Here is a 16,397-nt window from a genome sequence, read left to right on the forward strand (position 1 = left end):
ATTTAGTGGAATGGAACAATGACATCCCGATTTACCCATGTTTAGAGCGAAGTGATGATTATATCCTACACATATTGTTCAAACACAAGTGCAATAATACACAATATATGAACACAGACATAAATGTATACATAGGCTACATGAATTGAAATTGAATCAAATGGAATGGTCCACATATATATAGGCTCTTATGTGATTTCTTTCTTATTTAATTTAATTTCTTTTGAAATATGACAATTTGATTCAAATTATTATTTGATTTAAGTTAATGTAATGTATTTATCATTATATGTCAAAAGTTGTGTTGTGCAAAGGCATAGGTGTGTGTTCTCTTCGTCTTCTTCTATGTAACCTACGTTTGGAGAGAGAGAATTATTGCCGTTTTGCAGAAACAGGAATCATCGCCCTTCCATCACAAAATTTGTGCATCATTTTTGTTGTGCGATTAATCGAGAGAGCTGTTCCCTGTTTGGCTTTTTCCCATTTGATTTTTACGCGTGGGCCGCAGCCTCCTGTGATCTGCTCACACAGGCGCGCGCACAGAGAGAGAGAGAGAGAGAGAGAGAGCGCCCTGCCGCCCACAAGTGCCAACGCATGTCTCACCCGAATCGGAGACCCGGGTTTTGAGCCCTGGAGAAAACTACTAGGTGGGGCGATTGTACTCTCTTCACTGGCTTTTGTCTTTTCCTCACGTCGGACGCCTCTGTTAGCCCATTAGGTCCTCTGTTTCCAGATAGATTCGTTTTAGAAGTTGGAATATCTTAAGGCTTCCCTTTTTTCTGTTCCCATCGCATGCATGGGATGTTAGGGTTATCTGCTAAGGAAGAGATCTTTCAGTTTTGGTGCAGAACAGAGGAAGTCTCGGTATATGGAAGACATCCAAGTAGTTGGGTCTTCTGATGAATGTAACAGCAGCACATGCACGCTTCATTTGCTACCTTGGAGGCCTTTTAGGTCAGAATAGGAGGATTTTCACCCCCTCTCACTACAAATGGTACCCGGTTCGACGTGCGAGCACCAGGGGCCACGATCTGCTCAAGCAGACCGTGATAGTAAGTCACTTTTTTGCCTGTTGTGTTGGCCCTCTTACCATCTTTGCCGCTACTGTGAGCTAGTTGTAAGGTTCCCACCACAGGTGGATTATGGCTGTTGAAGCTGCCAAAGCATGCTTATAATTATGATTTTCGAGGGAGCGACATGGTGAGCAAGTGTTTGCGTGTCTTTGTGTGAATGCTGAAAATGGTTATTTTCATTTGGGATTAAATGGAAATGATTGCTTCCCACTAATGCAAATGATTGCTCCCTGCATAGTAATCTGACACGCCTGACCTGATGTTTGCATTTCTATTGGAGTATGCACAGCTTAAATCAAGTAGGAAGTGTACATCTTTTCAAAGCCAAAAAATATGGCAACTACTTCACGTTGATTTGATTCAATGAACAAATTTTAATCATGATTTTCTTTCAGGACTGGTGTGTTTGTAGGAATCTCAAGAACCCGTTGTTTTGGTGGTGTAGGTTCTCTCAAGGTGATCTTGGCTGGACAGCAACTTAATTCTCAGTGAAGGTGAACAGCAAGCTGCTAAAGATGGGCAATTGTAGACTAGAAAGTGACTTACAAGTAGAGAGCTTTTGAAGTGCACATAGACAAAACTACTGAGGAGCCTGCAAGTCTCACGGAATAGGAAGGATGTGTGTTTAAAGTGACAAAGATATTTTCAACTGCATGTAACCAGGGGAAGTGGATGAGCATGCGAGTCTCATGGAATCTTAAATATCTGAGGATTGTATGACAGCATTGAGTAGGATGTCAGGTTTTGAAAATAAAAAGGAAAATAGATCCTTAACGACAGACAATGCACCGAGCACTTCTACTTCTTCTCGATATCATCCTTATGGTGGCAAAAAGCAAAGGTCAGCTTGTTCATCCTTTCATGAACTATGCGAAGCTGACTGTTCTTATTTTCTTTTGTATCATTTTTGTTCCACAATATTGCGTTTGACTTGTATGTTTAGTTAGTGCCTGCTTTGTGGTTTGCAATTTGTCAGAAGGTTCAAGTCGTTTGTGGCTCAATCCTAGCTTACTCCAGCTGGTTTGTGTTCACAATCATATTATGAAGGTGCTTGTTTGTTATTGTGCTATTCTATGGAAGGGTGAAGAAAAACAATGTGAACATTGTGATAAATGAAAACAAAGAAACACAAGTAAAACAATGAGCAATGTTTGGAATCCACTAGTGATGATCAATGAGTACATGTGATGCATCGCAAGATGCCACTCAAAATGTGCTCAAGTTGCTCTCTCCCCCACATGCGTAGAGTAGCTATGCAATGACGTGACCGAGCTGTACCCTTCTACATATAGGTACACCTTGTTATGAGCATGCATAACAACCATAGAGTGATGTATAGTGGAATGTAAGTGCTCATCCCCCTTGAAATTGAAGGTTATTGGAAGAGTAGTGTATCAACCAAGGTGCAACATGGACGCTCCAACAAAATGCACTTTGTTAAATATGCCTCACAAATAGAGCAATGACGTAGTACTTCTAAGATGTCTCCCATGTAGAGTGGATGCTGAAACATTGTGTGATAGGAATTTGAAATTAGGGTTTGCGGAAGACAACATAGGAGAGAGAGAACCCGTTGTGTAAAGAAATAGTTTGTGGAATGAAAGAACCTAGGGATTGAGCGTTGATTCACCTCCTAGCCTTGGCACAACATATAAATTGATTAAATTGATAATCCTTAGTAAGTTTAATATATGCCTACCACATTATGAACATCCTCATCCTTGCTCACATGTTAGATAGTTTGCTAGTTGATCAAACTCCTCGAGCAACAATGAATGCTCAGATGAATGAAGTGCAAATGAAATAATATCTTCACAAACCTCTTTCTTTCTTTTCCAAATAGAAGATTCTATTAGAATAATTTCTTAGGAAAAGTTATTAGCAAGGTAAGTTGCAAGGTTTGAGATTGCTTAATGTGCCTTACAATAAAAGCATGGAATCAAGGGAAGAAGGTAATATTAAAGTTACTTATCATGCTAATAGTTTCAGCCTACTCTTGTTCAAGGTGGCTTGATTTGGAGTTGGGGATTGTAGTATGTACGTGTTTCTTGCTTTGCTTTACATTAGTTGGCTGTGTGGGTTGTTCTCTCCTTGTTGTATGTATTCTTAGGGTGCGATTTTCTCTAGTATAGCCACTTACATTTTCTCTTTTCTCATAGTTCCACACGTGCTTTTGCCCTTCAAAGATAGTTATTTTGTGTTACTTTTGTGTTTTGACACTAAAACCTATTCATTGTTACACCCGTTCTTAGAAATACATGTGGGTAGTGATGATTCTCAGCATATCAGTGATTTGTTAACTATGAATTGTTAATTGTTGAACTTTGTGTCGTTGCTTGGGCTCTTGATTGCTTAGTAGATTGAGGTATTCCTCTATTCTCTCATTTCTATCTTGATTGTTCTCCTTATGGCACCTCGTATACTAGTAACAAAAGTAAGCTCCAATGTCTTGATTATCATGCTCGGAGTGTTGTGATGGAAGTTTGGTTTGTGTAGAAGAGAGTATGTATAGCTTCTTTGGTTTGGCTCTCCAACCTTGGTGATTGTTTGCCTTTTCTTGATGATTTTGATGAAGATAACTTTCTAGATAATGTCTTGTTTGGGACCATGAGGATGCTCTTGCATATGCCATGCAATAACGTTGCTTTGCTCAATAGCTTTCAGTTGCACATGGGAGCCTTTGGTCATGTGCCCATTGCCCTTGAGCCATGCTAGCTTTTGATTAGCCGTTGAGCCATGTATACACACCTTTGAACCATCTTCTACTTTAGATCTTTGAGCTTGATGGTGGAGCATGTCATGATCATATTCATGCTACATCTCTCATTTCTCTCCCTTTTTAGAATTTGTTATAGGGGGTTGGACATTGCCGCTTTTTGAGGTAATACCTTGCCATTAGCATTTTTCGTTTTATGTTTCATGTCACGGGTTCAATCACCCATGATCCGAAGGGAGATTTGGTAGTTATATCTCAACCTTTGTGTTTGTGAACACACCTCAAAGTGTGTGATAGCCTAGGGCTAAGGTTTTAGGAAATCCCAAGACTATAAAATAAAACTTGTGGCATTGTCCTTTCAATAATCAAACTGTTACATTAATCTATCTATATTGATGTACTTGCAAGCTCTCTCTCTCTCTCTCTCTCTCTCTCTCTCTCTCGCGTCTCCACCATGGAACTTAACCTACCTTAGCTTCTTCTCACAAATCATTCTTCAGGTTGATCATCCACTACTTGGGTGATATGACCCATGGTTTGAGTGCATTTCATTTCCAAGTCAGGCCCATTTTGGTTGGCTAACTCACATTTTGATGGTTCTTATTAATTGCTATTGCTCTATGTACTATGATGAGTTGTTTGTCATTGTATATTATGTTGTACTGATTACTTGTGATTTGAGAGGGGGTTTTTGAGAATGTACTTATTGTGGGTGATAGGATCCATGGTTTGAGTGCATTTCATTTCCAAGTTAGTCCCATTTTGGTTGGCCAACTCGCATTTTTGGTGTCTCTTGATGGTAGCTGATTAGTTATTTGTTGATGTTTACTATTGCCTATTTATGGTTAATCTCTCTTCTATGGGTGAAGATACATACGTGCACTCCATCCATTCAGCGTGCCTACTTGGTAAAGAGAGAGAGATTGCTGAAACCAACATTCCTTTCAACCAAAGGGTTGTAATGGCATGATTAAGCACTAATTACAGCAAGCATAAGATTCATAGAAACTGAAATATTAATGTTACCACTTAATCTTAGACATTGGATACTTGATTGGCCCAAAAAATTGATGCTCTTTGTGGTATTTCTTCAACTTGTATTGCAATGAAATGATGTACATTGAGATTGCTTCAATCTTCCTTTGCTTTCCAATCATATTATGGGGGAGTTTTGGAAATGGGGGAAACTGAAATGGAAAACACCAAAGTTTCGAAGTTTTGGCCAAATTTTGAAAATGGGAAAACAACATTTAGAATTGTACACTAAAATAAAATGTTATTATGTAGGTATGTAATTATATTAGTGCCTGCAATAACATGTATCTAAATTTCATATGAAACTTTGAGTCTTCATGTCATATGATCGAAATCATGACTCATTTCTTGTGTCATGAGTAAAAACTCAATGGCTAAGACAATTAAGACTTTGTTTTGAAAACTTTAAACAATAAAATGAATAAGGATTTATGACTCATGAATCATGTGAAGATTGACATTAAAAAAAATGGAACCAAGATTTAATAGGTAAAATCAAGTTATGTGTAACTGTGTCATGTGAATAATATATCTAAAGTCCAGTGAGTATTAGTAACTATTGAGTATCAACGTGAATGAATGGTCATGATATCATCACATGTACATGTAATGCCATTGGTGATTGATAACTGCAATGCTAAATTAATTCTTGAGAGGTGTCATGACTCCAGTCTCCATAGTCTACGAGTCATGACTCATTCGGATTCGGAGGATCTGTGCATTATCTTCTCACTTGACTTCGAGGCCCTTGATTGAGAAGACAATGAAGCAACCTTAGCCTTAGTCTTTGACTTTGGCTTTGACTGTGATTGTGCTATGCAATCTCGTATGGCCTCCACTCTAGTTACTCTAGTCTTGCTTTGTGCACGAGTCTTATGGATTGGTGTCAATAGCTCCTCATAGAGTATAGAGTATCTTGTTCCTCTTGTGGTATCTCTACGATATCACACATCTCTATATCAATTTTGTGAACGTTGACCTATAAAAGTGAATGAGACAATTGATATGGGAGAAGTTTCAACATGTTCAATGTTCATGCATATTATAATTTACAATTTGACTTTCAAGTTGTGATAAGGTTAAAAAGTTACATTACACATAATACAATTCATTACGTGTAAAGGCTCAAGGGATAGAGTGGTCCTCTCAAGAAATTGAGGATTGCAATGACAAAATACTAAACACTCCAATTAGGTTATTGTGAGTTTGTTAAAAAAAAAAAAAAGGAATGAAAGAAGATTCATGCGCTCCAATTTCTTTTGGCAGGCTTTGAACTATAATCTAGCGAGAGGACACGAATAGTAATGCGTTTCTATTGAAATTTAAGAGATTGAGGTTAGGTCACATGCAAGCTGCAAAATCAATATTTAAGTAGGTAATAGATTATAGAACCCAGGTTACATAATACATTAGATAATCAAAACATAAAAGTCAGGATTCACATGTGATATCTTGAAGTAGGAGCACAATCGCTATATTTCTCCCATCAAGAGAACTTCAGGAGCACAATTGCTATATTTCTCCCATCAAGAGATGGATTGAAGCTACATCTCTCGAAGTATAGCTATGGGTTAGCCAAAATCATAGTTGCTTGGAGTTGTGGAAACGGTGATATAGAAAGAAATGACATAATAGAGAAATGGATTTTATGTCTATTTTCATGAATATTTTAACATTATACATATATAAATGGGTAATACCATTTATATGTTGAATATCTCTACCAAAGATTTAAGAGAGTAAGACTGTAAAATCATAATCTATGAGCTAAAAACCTTTTAACATCAAGATTTAGAAGCTAGAACTTAGAACTAATATAAAAGACTTGAGTACGCTATGGCCCCTGAATGCGGACGACATATGTTAAGATTGTAGACTCAATAGTGAATAGCCGTAGACTCATATTTGTCATATAGACTCAAAAAAGAGAGTATTAGGTAAATAGACTACAGTGTATGGAAAATAATACAACTATGATGTATCATGTATCAGTCACCAGTGACAATTGTTAAGGTTCAAGTAATCACAATATCTCATCAAAATGTCAACGAACCATAAACATGATCAACTAAAAACAAGTCTATAAAGTACGAGCCTATAAATCATAATCCATCATCTAATAAGAGTCACTGAGCATCATTCAAAGGCAATCCATCATCTAATAAGAGTCATTGAGCATCATATCGAAGGCATGTCCTTTGCCTCATCCTCCCTTAGGGCTAATAGTAGGAGCACTAGTGTTAGTGCTATAGAAAAGAGGAGATATCATCATTATTATCATCCGCCATTGGAGCCGTGCATATAGAAGCAGTTGCACGTCTACGTTGAGCTTCTCTCATTCTAGATGATGCACAACTAGACTGTAGCTAACTCGAGGTGCATACATTTTCTCATAAAGCATGTTGTAGATGTCTATCTCCTCCTTTGGAATGGTGGGAATATCCTTCATCTTTTCAATATTAAATTGATCTACATTTACTTGCTTTGTCTCAAGTGTATAACTTGAATTTTCAATCAAGTACAAGTTACAATAGTAAAAAAAATCAATCTCTCAAGCTCGGTAGTCTTTAACTTGTTTCTCTTTTTTGTGTGAAACAAAGTCCTTGTGCTCTAATTTCTTTGAGCTGGACCACTATCACAGCCAATAAAGTTAGAAATTAGAATTGAAATTAGGATTCAAGAAGTATTAACTAAATTCAAGCCCTAAAACAAAGAGCGAAAAGAAATTCAATATGCTTATTTGTGCTCGTTGAATTTGTTTGCATAGCAAAGTTGGAGTATAATTTTTACACTTTTTCTATCAAGACACATGCTAGAGCTATCTCTCACATAACTTTGCCTTGAGGTGTAAAATGAAAGAGTATGATTATGAAACTTGAGAAGATAATTCTCAACTTGCACAATGATGGAAACATCTCCATCAACCCACTTATTAAAGTAATCTTGTAGCTACTCACTTGCATACCGATCTGCTACGCCAAAGGAGACGCAAGCAATTTGCAACAACATGGATTGATCATTGGTTTGTGAATCCAATTCTAGCTCCTGTTCCACAACACAAATATCTTGCACCCTATGGCATTTATGAAGGTTAACCCACATATCGATATAAATTATGAATCATGATAGATTCTAGATATGATTACAAAAGAGAAATTAGAATGAATGGTCATTGATATATTTATGTATCTTGAGAGAAAAAGATGTTTTTATCCAATGTCTCTCCAATCTTATCCATATACTTGTGCAAGAGGCTTGGAGTGTTGGTCTCCATGTTAGTGATTCTCAACACTGAATGGGAGTCAGAGATATTACCAAAGCAGTTGGATCTTGCCAATAAGCCTTATCCATGATATTTTTGATAAATGTCAAAGCTTTTGGTTGATGCCTCTTATGCCATGCAACCCACTCTCTAGGGACAACCATCCTCATGAGGCCCCGAGGGACTCTAACAAGCCTCTCGGAAACAACAAACATATAAGCAAAATGAGTGGTTGATGGCTTTAAAATATCCTAATCTTTGTTTTCCCTAAATATAGCATGCACTCTAGGCCTTTTTGTGATAAATTTTACAATGCTTCTGGCTCTCTTGAAAAGGTCATCTATCCATCCAATCTTTTTCAAATTCTCCATGAGTAGATCCAAACAGTGTGATGGACATGGTGTCCACACGATCTTAGAGAACTCTCTCCCTAACAAAGTATCTACAACCACACAATTATTGCCATTGTTAGTGGTAACATGCACTGCATTTTTTACACCTATCTCCAAAATGGCAGCCCTGATGTGTCTATAGATGTAATCACTTGTAACCAGTGTCCTTGCTGCTGATGCATTTGTGGCACGGAAAAACATGGTCCCTTTGCAAGAGGATACCAAGATGTTATACATATTCCATCTCATATTTGACCATCCATTGCATAACATAGTGCAGTCATATTTTTGCCAAGTAGTCTTTAAATGTTGCATCTCTAGCTCTACAATTTGTTTCTCTCTAATAAGCTCATGTGTGCACAAAGCCTCATAGATGGAGCTCTCCCCACTCACATTCAATTCGATTGATAGTCGTGATGGTTCTTTTCCACCTCTGTGTGTGCAACATGGAAAGGGATGGCGTATTGTATAAATAATCTTGTGATCTCACAAGTAGCCTTTGCCTTTGTTGCTTTTGAAGGGCTGTTGTAATATTCATCCTTTCCAATAATTCCCTTGTTGCCCAATTGGTACGTGCACGTGTTGATGAGCTACTACCACCTTGTGCACCCTTAGGATGTGGCAAAGAGGTCCGTGAAGCAACTGGGCCCTCAATAAATGCACTTGTGCTTGCCTAAGTTGCCGTTGTATTTGCATTCATAGAGATGGTGCTACTAAGAGAAGCACCAATATGTATGCACTCTACTTCTCTTTGGGGCACTGGTACCTACGATAGGAGGTGGAACTATAGGATGTGCACTTTGTTGTGGAGCATCATTCTTATTTGCTACATCGTGTTGGGAATAAAGGCCCTTGCGCCTTTTAAATGTGCTCGGGTGTGAACACACCCTTAGCACTTGTATTTGCATATATATATATATATGTGTGTGTATGTATGTATGTATGTATGTAAAAACCTAAATAGGTACACTCATCATTGTACCCACAAATCGTGTGTCTATCTGTTGCTGTGTGTAAGCAGTGCGTGTCTCGATCCCTGCGCCTCAGAGCTCAACTAGTATTAGAGTGGCAAGGAGTGCATGCTTCTCGAGACGAAGCAAACTGCAGGTGTTGTATGTGTCTCAGGTGGACTCGATGAGCAACAGTCAACAGTCGACATGTGCAAAGAGCAGTTGAGTGAAAGACCAGCGGGCGCTTGCTAGCGTGCGACCAAAATTGATGGGTCAACGTCAGTTAGATGGAACCAACGGGGCGGTTAGGTAGCTATCGACAGATTGCAGCCCAAGCGGGATGTTCGACAGACAGTTTGGTTCGCAAGCTTGACGGGCTGCAGATGACCAGTTGTTGCAGGCGACCAAGCGACGACCACGTGATTGCACGGTGACTCCAGTGCGACAGCTGATAGGACCCTCGTGGCGTGAACGGGGGGTGTCAGCCCTGATGGCTCAACGGACCCGTCATCCGACCTTTTTTTTTTCTCTTCAAATTTTTTGAAATTCCTCTTTTACTATCGGGGTTCGCGTGCGCAAGCACAAAAGGTCAGATTTGTGTAATCTTGGCCTAGAAATTTGGGGCTTCTCCAGATTGAGTACTGTTTATGCAAAAGTGAGGCATCTGCGTCAAAAATTGCAGACATTGTGTGCATTTCAATTGGGGATTTCACCAAAATTATTGAAATTTTGCTCATCTGAGTGAAATTTCTTTACATTGGACCCATAAAATTTGGGGCTTTTACTGTATTGGTGAAATTCTGTTCAGCCGAGTCAGATTGGTTGACATTGGTGCACATTTGGACCTGAGAAATTTTGGGCTTTTGCAAAATGTTGTGAAATTTTATTGATTTTGCTTGTTTTATGCTTTTGGAAACATGTATTGATGCAATTAGGACAGATCGGTTAGTGAAATTTGGGGGTTTTGCTGAAATTGCTCTATTTTGGCAAAATTGGCCTGTTCTATGCATGTCAGAGACAGTGTAGATGGATGGTTGATGCTTTGAGCACAAAAATTTTGGGCCTTTTGATAGTGCGTGTCAAATTTTATGCCCGTGGGTACATGTACAACAGAAATTGCAGCTAAAATTTGGGACTTGTCATGTAATATGATGTATTTGCCGTTGGAACAGTTGTAATCAGTTCTGGAATGCTGTAGCACACGGTTTGGTGCTTCGGAAAATTTACTTATAGATCTGAAATTTCTGCTTCTACATGGTCATTTATTGCTGGTTGATACTTGTTTGTATCTTGGTCATTTGTGTGACAGTTTGGTCTGCCTTTGCTGAATTTTTTGGTCACATTTGGGATGAAAATCATGGCTGGCAGCAATGACAGCAGTAATCTCATGCACGTTAAGAAGCTTGAAGGAGCACATAACTTTACAGACTGGCAAAAACAATGCTACAATATCTTGTTGTAGAAGAAGTAGACAAAGCCAATTAAGACCAAAGGGGCAAAGTCTGCAGACATGGAATAGGAAGATTGGGATGAGTTAAATGAGCTTGCATGCTCAACCATCGAGCTATCGATTTCTGATGCCTTGCTGTTTAACATTGAAGGTTTGGATTCTGCATATGCTATTTGGACTCGACTGAAAGAATTGTATACACAGAAGAGTGCTACAAGCAAAGTGTATTGGTTGAAAAAGCTTATGGATTTGCCTATAAAAGAGGGTATAGCAATGCCTGCTCACTTGAGTGAGTTTAACTCCATTTTCAGCCAGTTGGTTGCCTTGAAGTTCTTGATTGATGAAGAATTCAAGGCTACGTTCTTGCTTTGCACTCTTCCAAAGAGTTGGGATACATTCAGGACTGCTATGAGCAATTCTAATGCGATTCTTTTGTATGCTGATGTAGAGAGTACTCTACTCATGGAAGAAATGAATTGGCATAACAATGCATTCAGTAAGTCTTCCAGTGCCTTGCATACTAGGGGAAGATCACAGTAGAAAGGCAAATTTGATAGCAAGGGACGCAGTAAATCATGTGACAAAGATATTGAATGCCATCATTGTGGCAAGAAGGGTCACTTTAAACGTGACTGCTACAAATGGAATAAAGAGAAAGGAAAGGGCAAGAAGACAGATGACAGGAAGGAAGAGAAAAAAGAGAGTCATCCTAAGAAGAGCAGTGTCAAAATTGAAGAGGTGAATGAAGTCACTCATGACAGTGACAGTGGGAATGACGTACTCTTGGTCTCTTCACACTTTGATGCACATGCTTTACTTACAGATACAGATGATGACATGCATGCTTGGATTCTTGATTTAAGTGCTTCCTTTCATGTCATCCTTCATCATGAGTGGTTCTCTGCCTATACAGGGGGTTGACATGATGTTGTCCATCTTGGAGACAACTTAGTATGTGACATTGCAGGTATTGGCAGTGTGAAGTTGCAGTTTCAACAGGGTTCTGTCTTCACACTTTAACATGTACGACATGTACCTCAGCTAAAAAAAGCTTGATTAGCACAGGGCAGCTAGATGACGATGGATTTCATACCACCTTTGGTGATGGGAAGTGGAAGATTTGTAAGGGATCTAGAGTGATTGCCAGAGGTTGTAAGAGTGATACCTTGTCTCCTCTCCATGTATCTAGTGTGAGTGATCATGTTGTTGCTGTGATCGAGCAACCAAGTGTTTCTTTGTGGCATGGCCGGTTGGGACACACGAGTCAAACTGGAATGAAAGTGCTTTCTCGTTTGGGTTATGTGCCTTGTCTTGGTTATGCTGATTTTGAGCATTGTGATCATTGTGTTTATGGTAAACATGCACAGACGTCTCATAAAAAGTCTCTTTCGCTGAAATCTTCTCCTCTAGAGTTAGTACATTCCAATGTATGTCAAATGCTAGGATTATCTTTAGGGGGAAATAAATATTTTGTTACCTTTGTCAATGATTCTACACGAAAGGTATGGGTTTATCTTACCTTATACGGCTCACTGCCTTGATGGTTTTCTTCCATTGATGTGTAGTGGCCACATTGAAAGGGATGGCACATCGAATAAGTAGGTGTATGAGCTTTCTAGCCTCTGCAATAGCGTGCCTTTAAAGTCGTATATGGACAATTTCACCATGCAATGAGCCCCTTTACTCGCCACCACTATAAGATGATAATCAAGGCCTTCTTGCACTAGGACTTGATACGAATATATTTGATGGGTGAGTGGCACCTCCAATTTGGCTAGCGCCACTAGGCCTACTAGCCTCTCCTTGCTTCCCTTGTGCTTCATTATCTCTATGTTGTGTTGGATGTGAGCATTCATCCTCTCGTAGCTTAATTTCCATACGTTTTTAGCGCCAAAGATGGAGACTTATTGTTACTTAGTTGGCATGTTTGTGCAAGGCCGGATATGCTTGTTGGAGACATATGTCAAGTGGTCTTTCATATGGGTTACGCTCCTTGATTTCTCCAATCCACAGTAGTTGCATGTTCACTTTTTCGATCCGTTGGAGCTCTCGTATTCCTTGATTGAAGTGATGTGCTTCTAAAATGGATTCGATGCCATGATTGGAACTAAGGAACTCCTGGCCTCGAACTGTCAACTTGGAAGAGATTTAAGGTTTAAGCCTTAAGGTTAAGGACTTAGGTAATGCAAAATAAGTTAAGAACTTAGAAAAAGATTTTAGAAGAAGAAAGAGGAGGAGGATGGTATAAAAATCAAGAAGAAGAAGGATGGAAGAAAAAGAAGAACTTGGAAGGAAAGAAGGAAGGAAAAGAACATAGGAGGAGGAGGGAAGAAGAAGAAGGAGGAGGAAGAAAAAGGAAGGAGAAGAGAGGAGGAGGATGTTGAGTCTAGAGGAGTTGTAGGAGGTAGTGAGGCTTGAACAAGAGGAGGAGACAATTGCAAAGATAAGTGTGAAAGTAGAGAAGGTACTTGGTGGTATCTAGTGCCAGTTTTTTGCCCAGATCATTCATATGGTATGATTGTTTTTGCAACACATCTGTAAGTATCATGGCTTGCCAGAGTCGATCATTAGTGATTGAGACTCTCGGATGACCAATTTATTTTGGAAGGGGTTGTTTGAGAATATGGTACCATGTTGGAATTCTCATCATCCTTCCATTCGTAAACATATATTTAGTTTGAGGAAGCAAATTTCATAGTGTTAGATCTTTTGAGGTGCTATGTTTCAAACCACAAGTCACAATGAGAGCAGTATTTGTCCTTGGTTGAGTTTGCTTACAACAAAACAATACATAGTTCTATGGGCAAAGTTCCATTTGAGGCGGTTGAGGGTGGCAAGAAGGTATCGCCTATTCTACAAACTAAGGATAAGATCTTTGAGACTGAACGTTATGTGGAAAACTTGGATGCAGTCTATGCGAAGATAAAATATGCACTTCAGAGATCGCAAGAAAGGCAAAAGAGGGCAGTTGATCGCCACAGATGTGCTTTGTAGTTTGCAGAGGGTGATTATGTATTGCTGCGTTTTGAAAAGGGAAGGCTGAAAAAGATAAAAGGAAAAAAAAGGTTGTATCCGAAGTTGAGTATGAGATACTATGGGCCCTTCCAAGCATTGGAGAAGATCAACGATGTGGCATATTGGCTCAAATTACCTCCATATTGGTGGATATACAATGCCTTTCATGTTAGTTTGTTGAGGTCTTTTCATGGTGATGTGCTAGAGGATATGTTTGTTGAAATTTAGCTTGAGGCTAAGGAGTTGGATGAGATTTTGATACCCAAGCAGATTTTAACACATAAGAAAAGAAAGGTCAAAGGTAAAGTTTCGAGGAGATACTTGGTGAAATTTTAGAATTACTCACCAATGGATGCCAAACGGATGGAAGAGGATGACTTGGCAGACCATCCTAAGTTATTGCAACTTTACCTAGATGGCTTTCAGTTAGAGCCGACTTTAGTTTGGGCTTCGTCAGGTTCAGTAGAGCAAGGGTTTAGAGTATTGCGTGAAGCTCAAGGGGGAGGCAGTACTTCCACTCCTCCAGTTATGGGCAACTCTCGTATGTTGTGGATCTCAGATGTATTCAGTATGCACCCAAGGTACTGTACTGACAGTTAGTTTGCCATGAGGTCACTACTTAGTGTACTAGTCATTGTGAGATGTATGCAGATGAGTATGAGTTTCACCTGGGCACTTGTGAACTATACTTCTGTATCAGCTTATGATCAATTTAATATGAATTTTGCCTCAATTTTGAGATAAAAATTCTGATTAGTGTCAGCTCAGTTTTTGATAAGCTTGAGAACCGTTTATGGTCACTTTTGGGATTAGTTTTGTATCAGTTTTTGCATTGATCGTTGGTTAGTTTTTGCAATGAGTTTGTGATCAGTTTGGGGTCACATTTGCATCAGTTTGTGATTAGTTCTTAGATCAACAAGTGATTAGTTTATGATTAGATTATGCTTTGTTTTCAATGGTTTACATTTGGTTCCATGGACAACAACATATGTTATGCTGCCATTGATGTTTTAGCCATGGTTTATGCTTGGCTATGCTATGCTATGCTTTGGTTTGCTAGATAAGTTGAGCTCTTGAGAAATAGACATGTCACATGATAATTTGGCAATGTTTTTAAGATTCTTTGTGAGTCTTAGGTTATGTTATGATTTTTGGTAATTTTCAGCATGTGTTGGACATATGAAATGGTTGAGCAATAAGCCTTGTGGAAATTCTAATCCACTATTTTGCTTTTGATGCATTTGGTTAATGATAACTTCTTAGAGTTATATATATCTCTTTTTAAAGTGCAATTGAGGACAATTGCAAGGATTTTAAGGGGAAGGGCTCTCAAGAGGACATTGATTTTTGAAACCTCACTTAATATGTGGATTAATTTTTAATCACATGGTTAAGGAAATGTTGCACATGTGAGGTGTAACTAGGATTAGAGTAAATTTACGAGCCCAGGACCCAAGGAAATCATAAGATGTCAAAGGCAAAAGTTGCTATAAGTTATGACGCACAGGTACTTGGTGGTATCTGGTGCTAGTTGTTGGCCTAGATCATTCATTTGGCCATAAGTGTCAATTGGTGACACTAGAGAAGTGGCGTTTAATGATATCTAACTCCAATATGATGGTCAAAGATGACGCAGTGACACTCGGGAATGGAAGTTGTCTCGCCAATTCAATTATTGTTCAGTTAAATTATTTTTCATGGCATTGAAATAATTACTAGATTAATTTTTAATATTTAAAGATTAAAAATTAATATTTAATTATGGATAATGTTGGAAAAACCATTTGGGAAGGTTGCCACTCGTAAAAAATGCTCATGCAAGATTGAAAAACGTCTTTAGAGGCTGGACAGAGGCATTTTAGTATAATCATCTTGCAAGAGAGAGAGAGAGAGAGAGAGAGAGAGAGAGAGAGAGAGAGAGAGAGGAGATGGTGCTGGTCTGATTTGCAGCCATTGGGGGATGTTTTGAGGCAGCCAGGGGCAAGAGAAGACCAATCAACAGCAGGTGACAGCATCTATAGGCTGTTGAGACAGGGCAGCAGTAGTAAATGATTGATTTTCTTCAGTTCTTTTCATCTACAAGCTGTTGAGATAGGGCAGTAGCGGTAAATGACAGATTTTCTTTAGTTCTTTGGGAATAATGTCTGGATTTTCTCTCTCCTCAGCATTCTCTTTTATCTCCTAGTCTTTCTACAGTCTTGCTTCGAAGATTACGGCATGAGATTACCAGAGGCTGAGAAATTTCAGTTTCTCTAGTGTAAACCCTAATCTGCAGCAGAAATTAGGGTTCAGCAACATCCTCAGAAGCATCCAAAAATTGAAAGCTCAAAGACTTGGCTTCAACATGGCTGAAGCTATTTTTAGTCAAATTCAAGTGGAGGAACTAGTGAATCAATGAATTTGGGACATTTTCCATGTCCATCAAAGCGGCAATTGATTGCTCGAATCAAGGGGCAAATCAAATTGAAGACTTATTGGTCATTTTGGATAGCAAAGAAAGTTGG

At 38.9% G+C, this 16,397-nt stretch overlaps 1 protein-coding gene across 4 annotated transcripts in view; it reads left to right on the plus strand.

The window, feature by feature from the left end:
* The first annotated feature begins 342 nt into the window (after nt 1-342).
* Nucleotides 343-16,397, plus strand: part of LOC148035704 (uncharacterized) — a 50,840-nt gene continuing 34,785 nt past the window's right edge. Inside the window, exons 1-3 of one of the 4 annotated variants that reach the window (XM_087677712.1) lie at nt 343-647; nt 838-1,052; nt 1,519-1,914. In XM_087677712.1, the coding sequence (XP_087533838.1) occupies nt 1,790-1,914 (125 nt within the window). In that variant the 5' untranslated portion in view covers nt 343-647; nt 838-1,052; nt 1,519-1,789. Of the gene's footprint in view, nt 648-837; nt 1,053-1,081; nt 1,201-1,518; nt 1,915-16,397 lie in introns of those variants that run through there. The other 3 variants (XM_087677709.1, XM_087677710.1, XM_087677711.1) reach the window with 3 other exon arrangements.

This window comes from Lygodium microphyllum, chromosome 5 (genome assembly GCF_053477565.2).
Source record: "Lygodium microphyllum isolate KBCC chromosome 5, Lygodium_microphyllum_v1.1.10, whole genome shotgun sequence".
Taxonomy (NCBI): domain Eukaryota; kingdom Viridiplantae; phylum Streptophyta; class Polypodiopsida; order Schizaeales; family Lygodiaceae; genus Lygodium; species Lygodium microphyllum.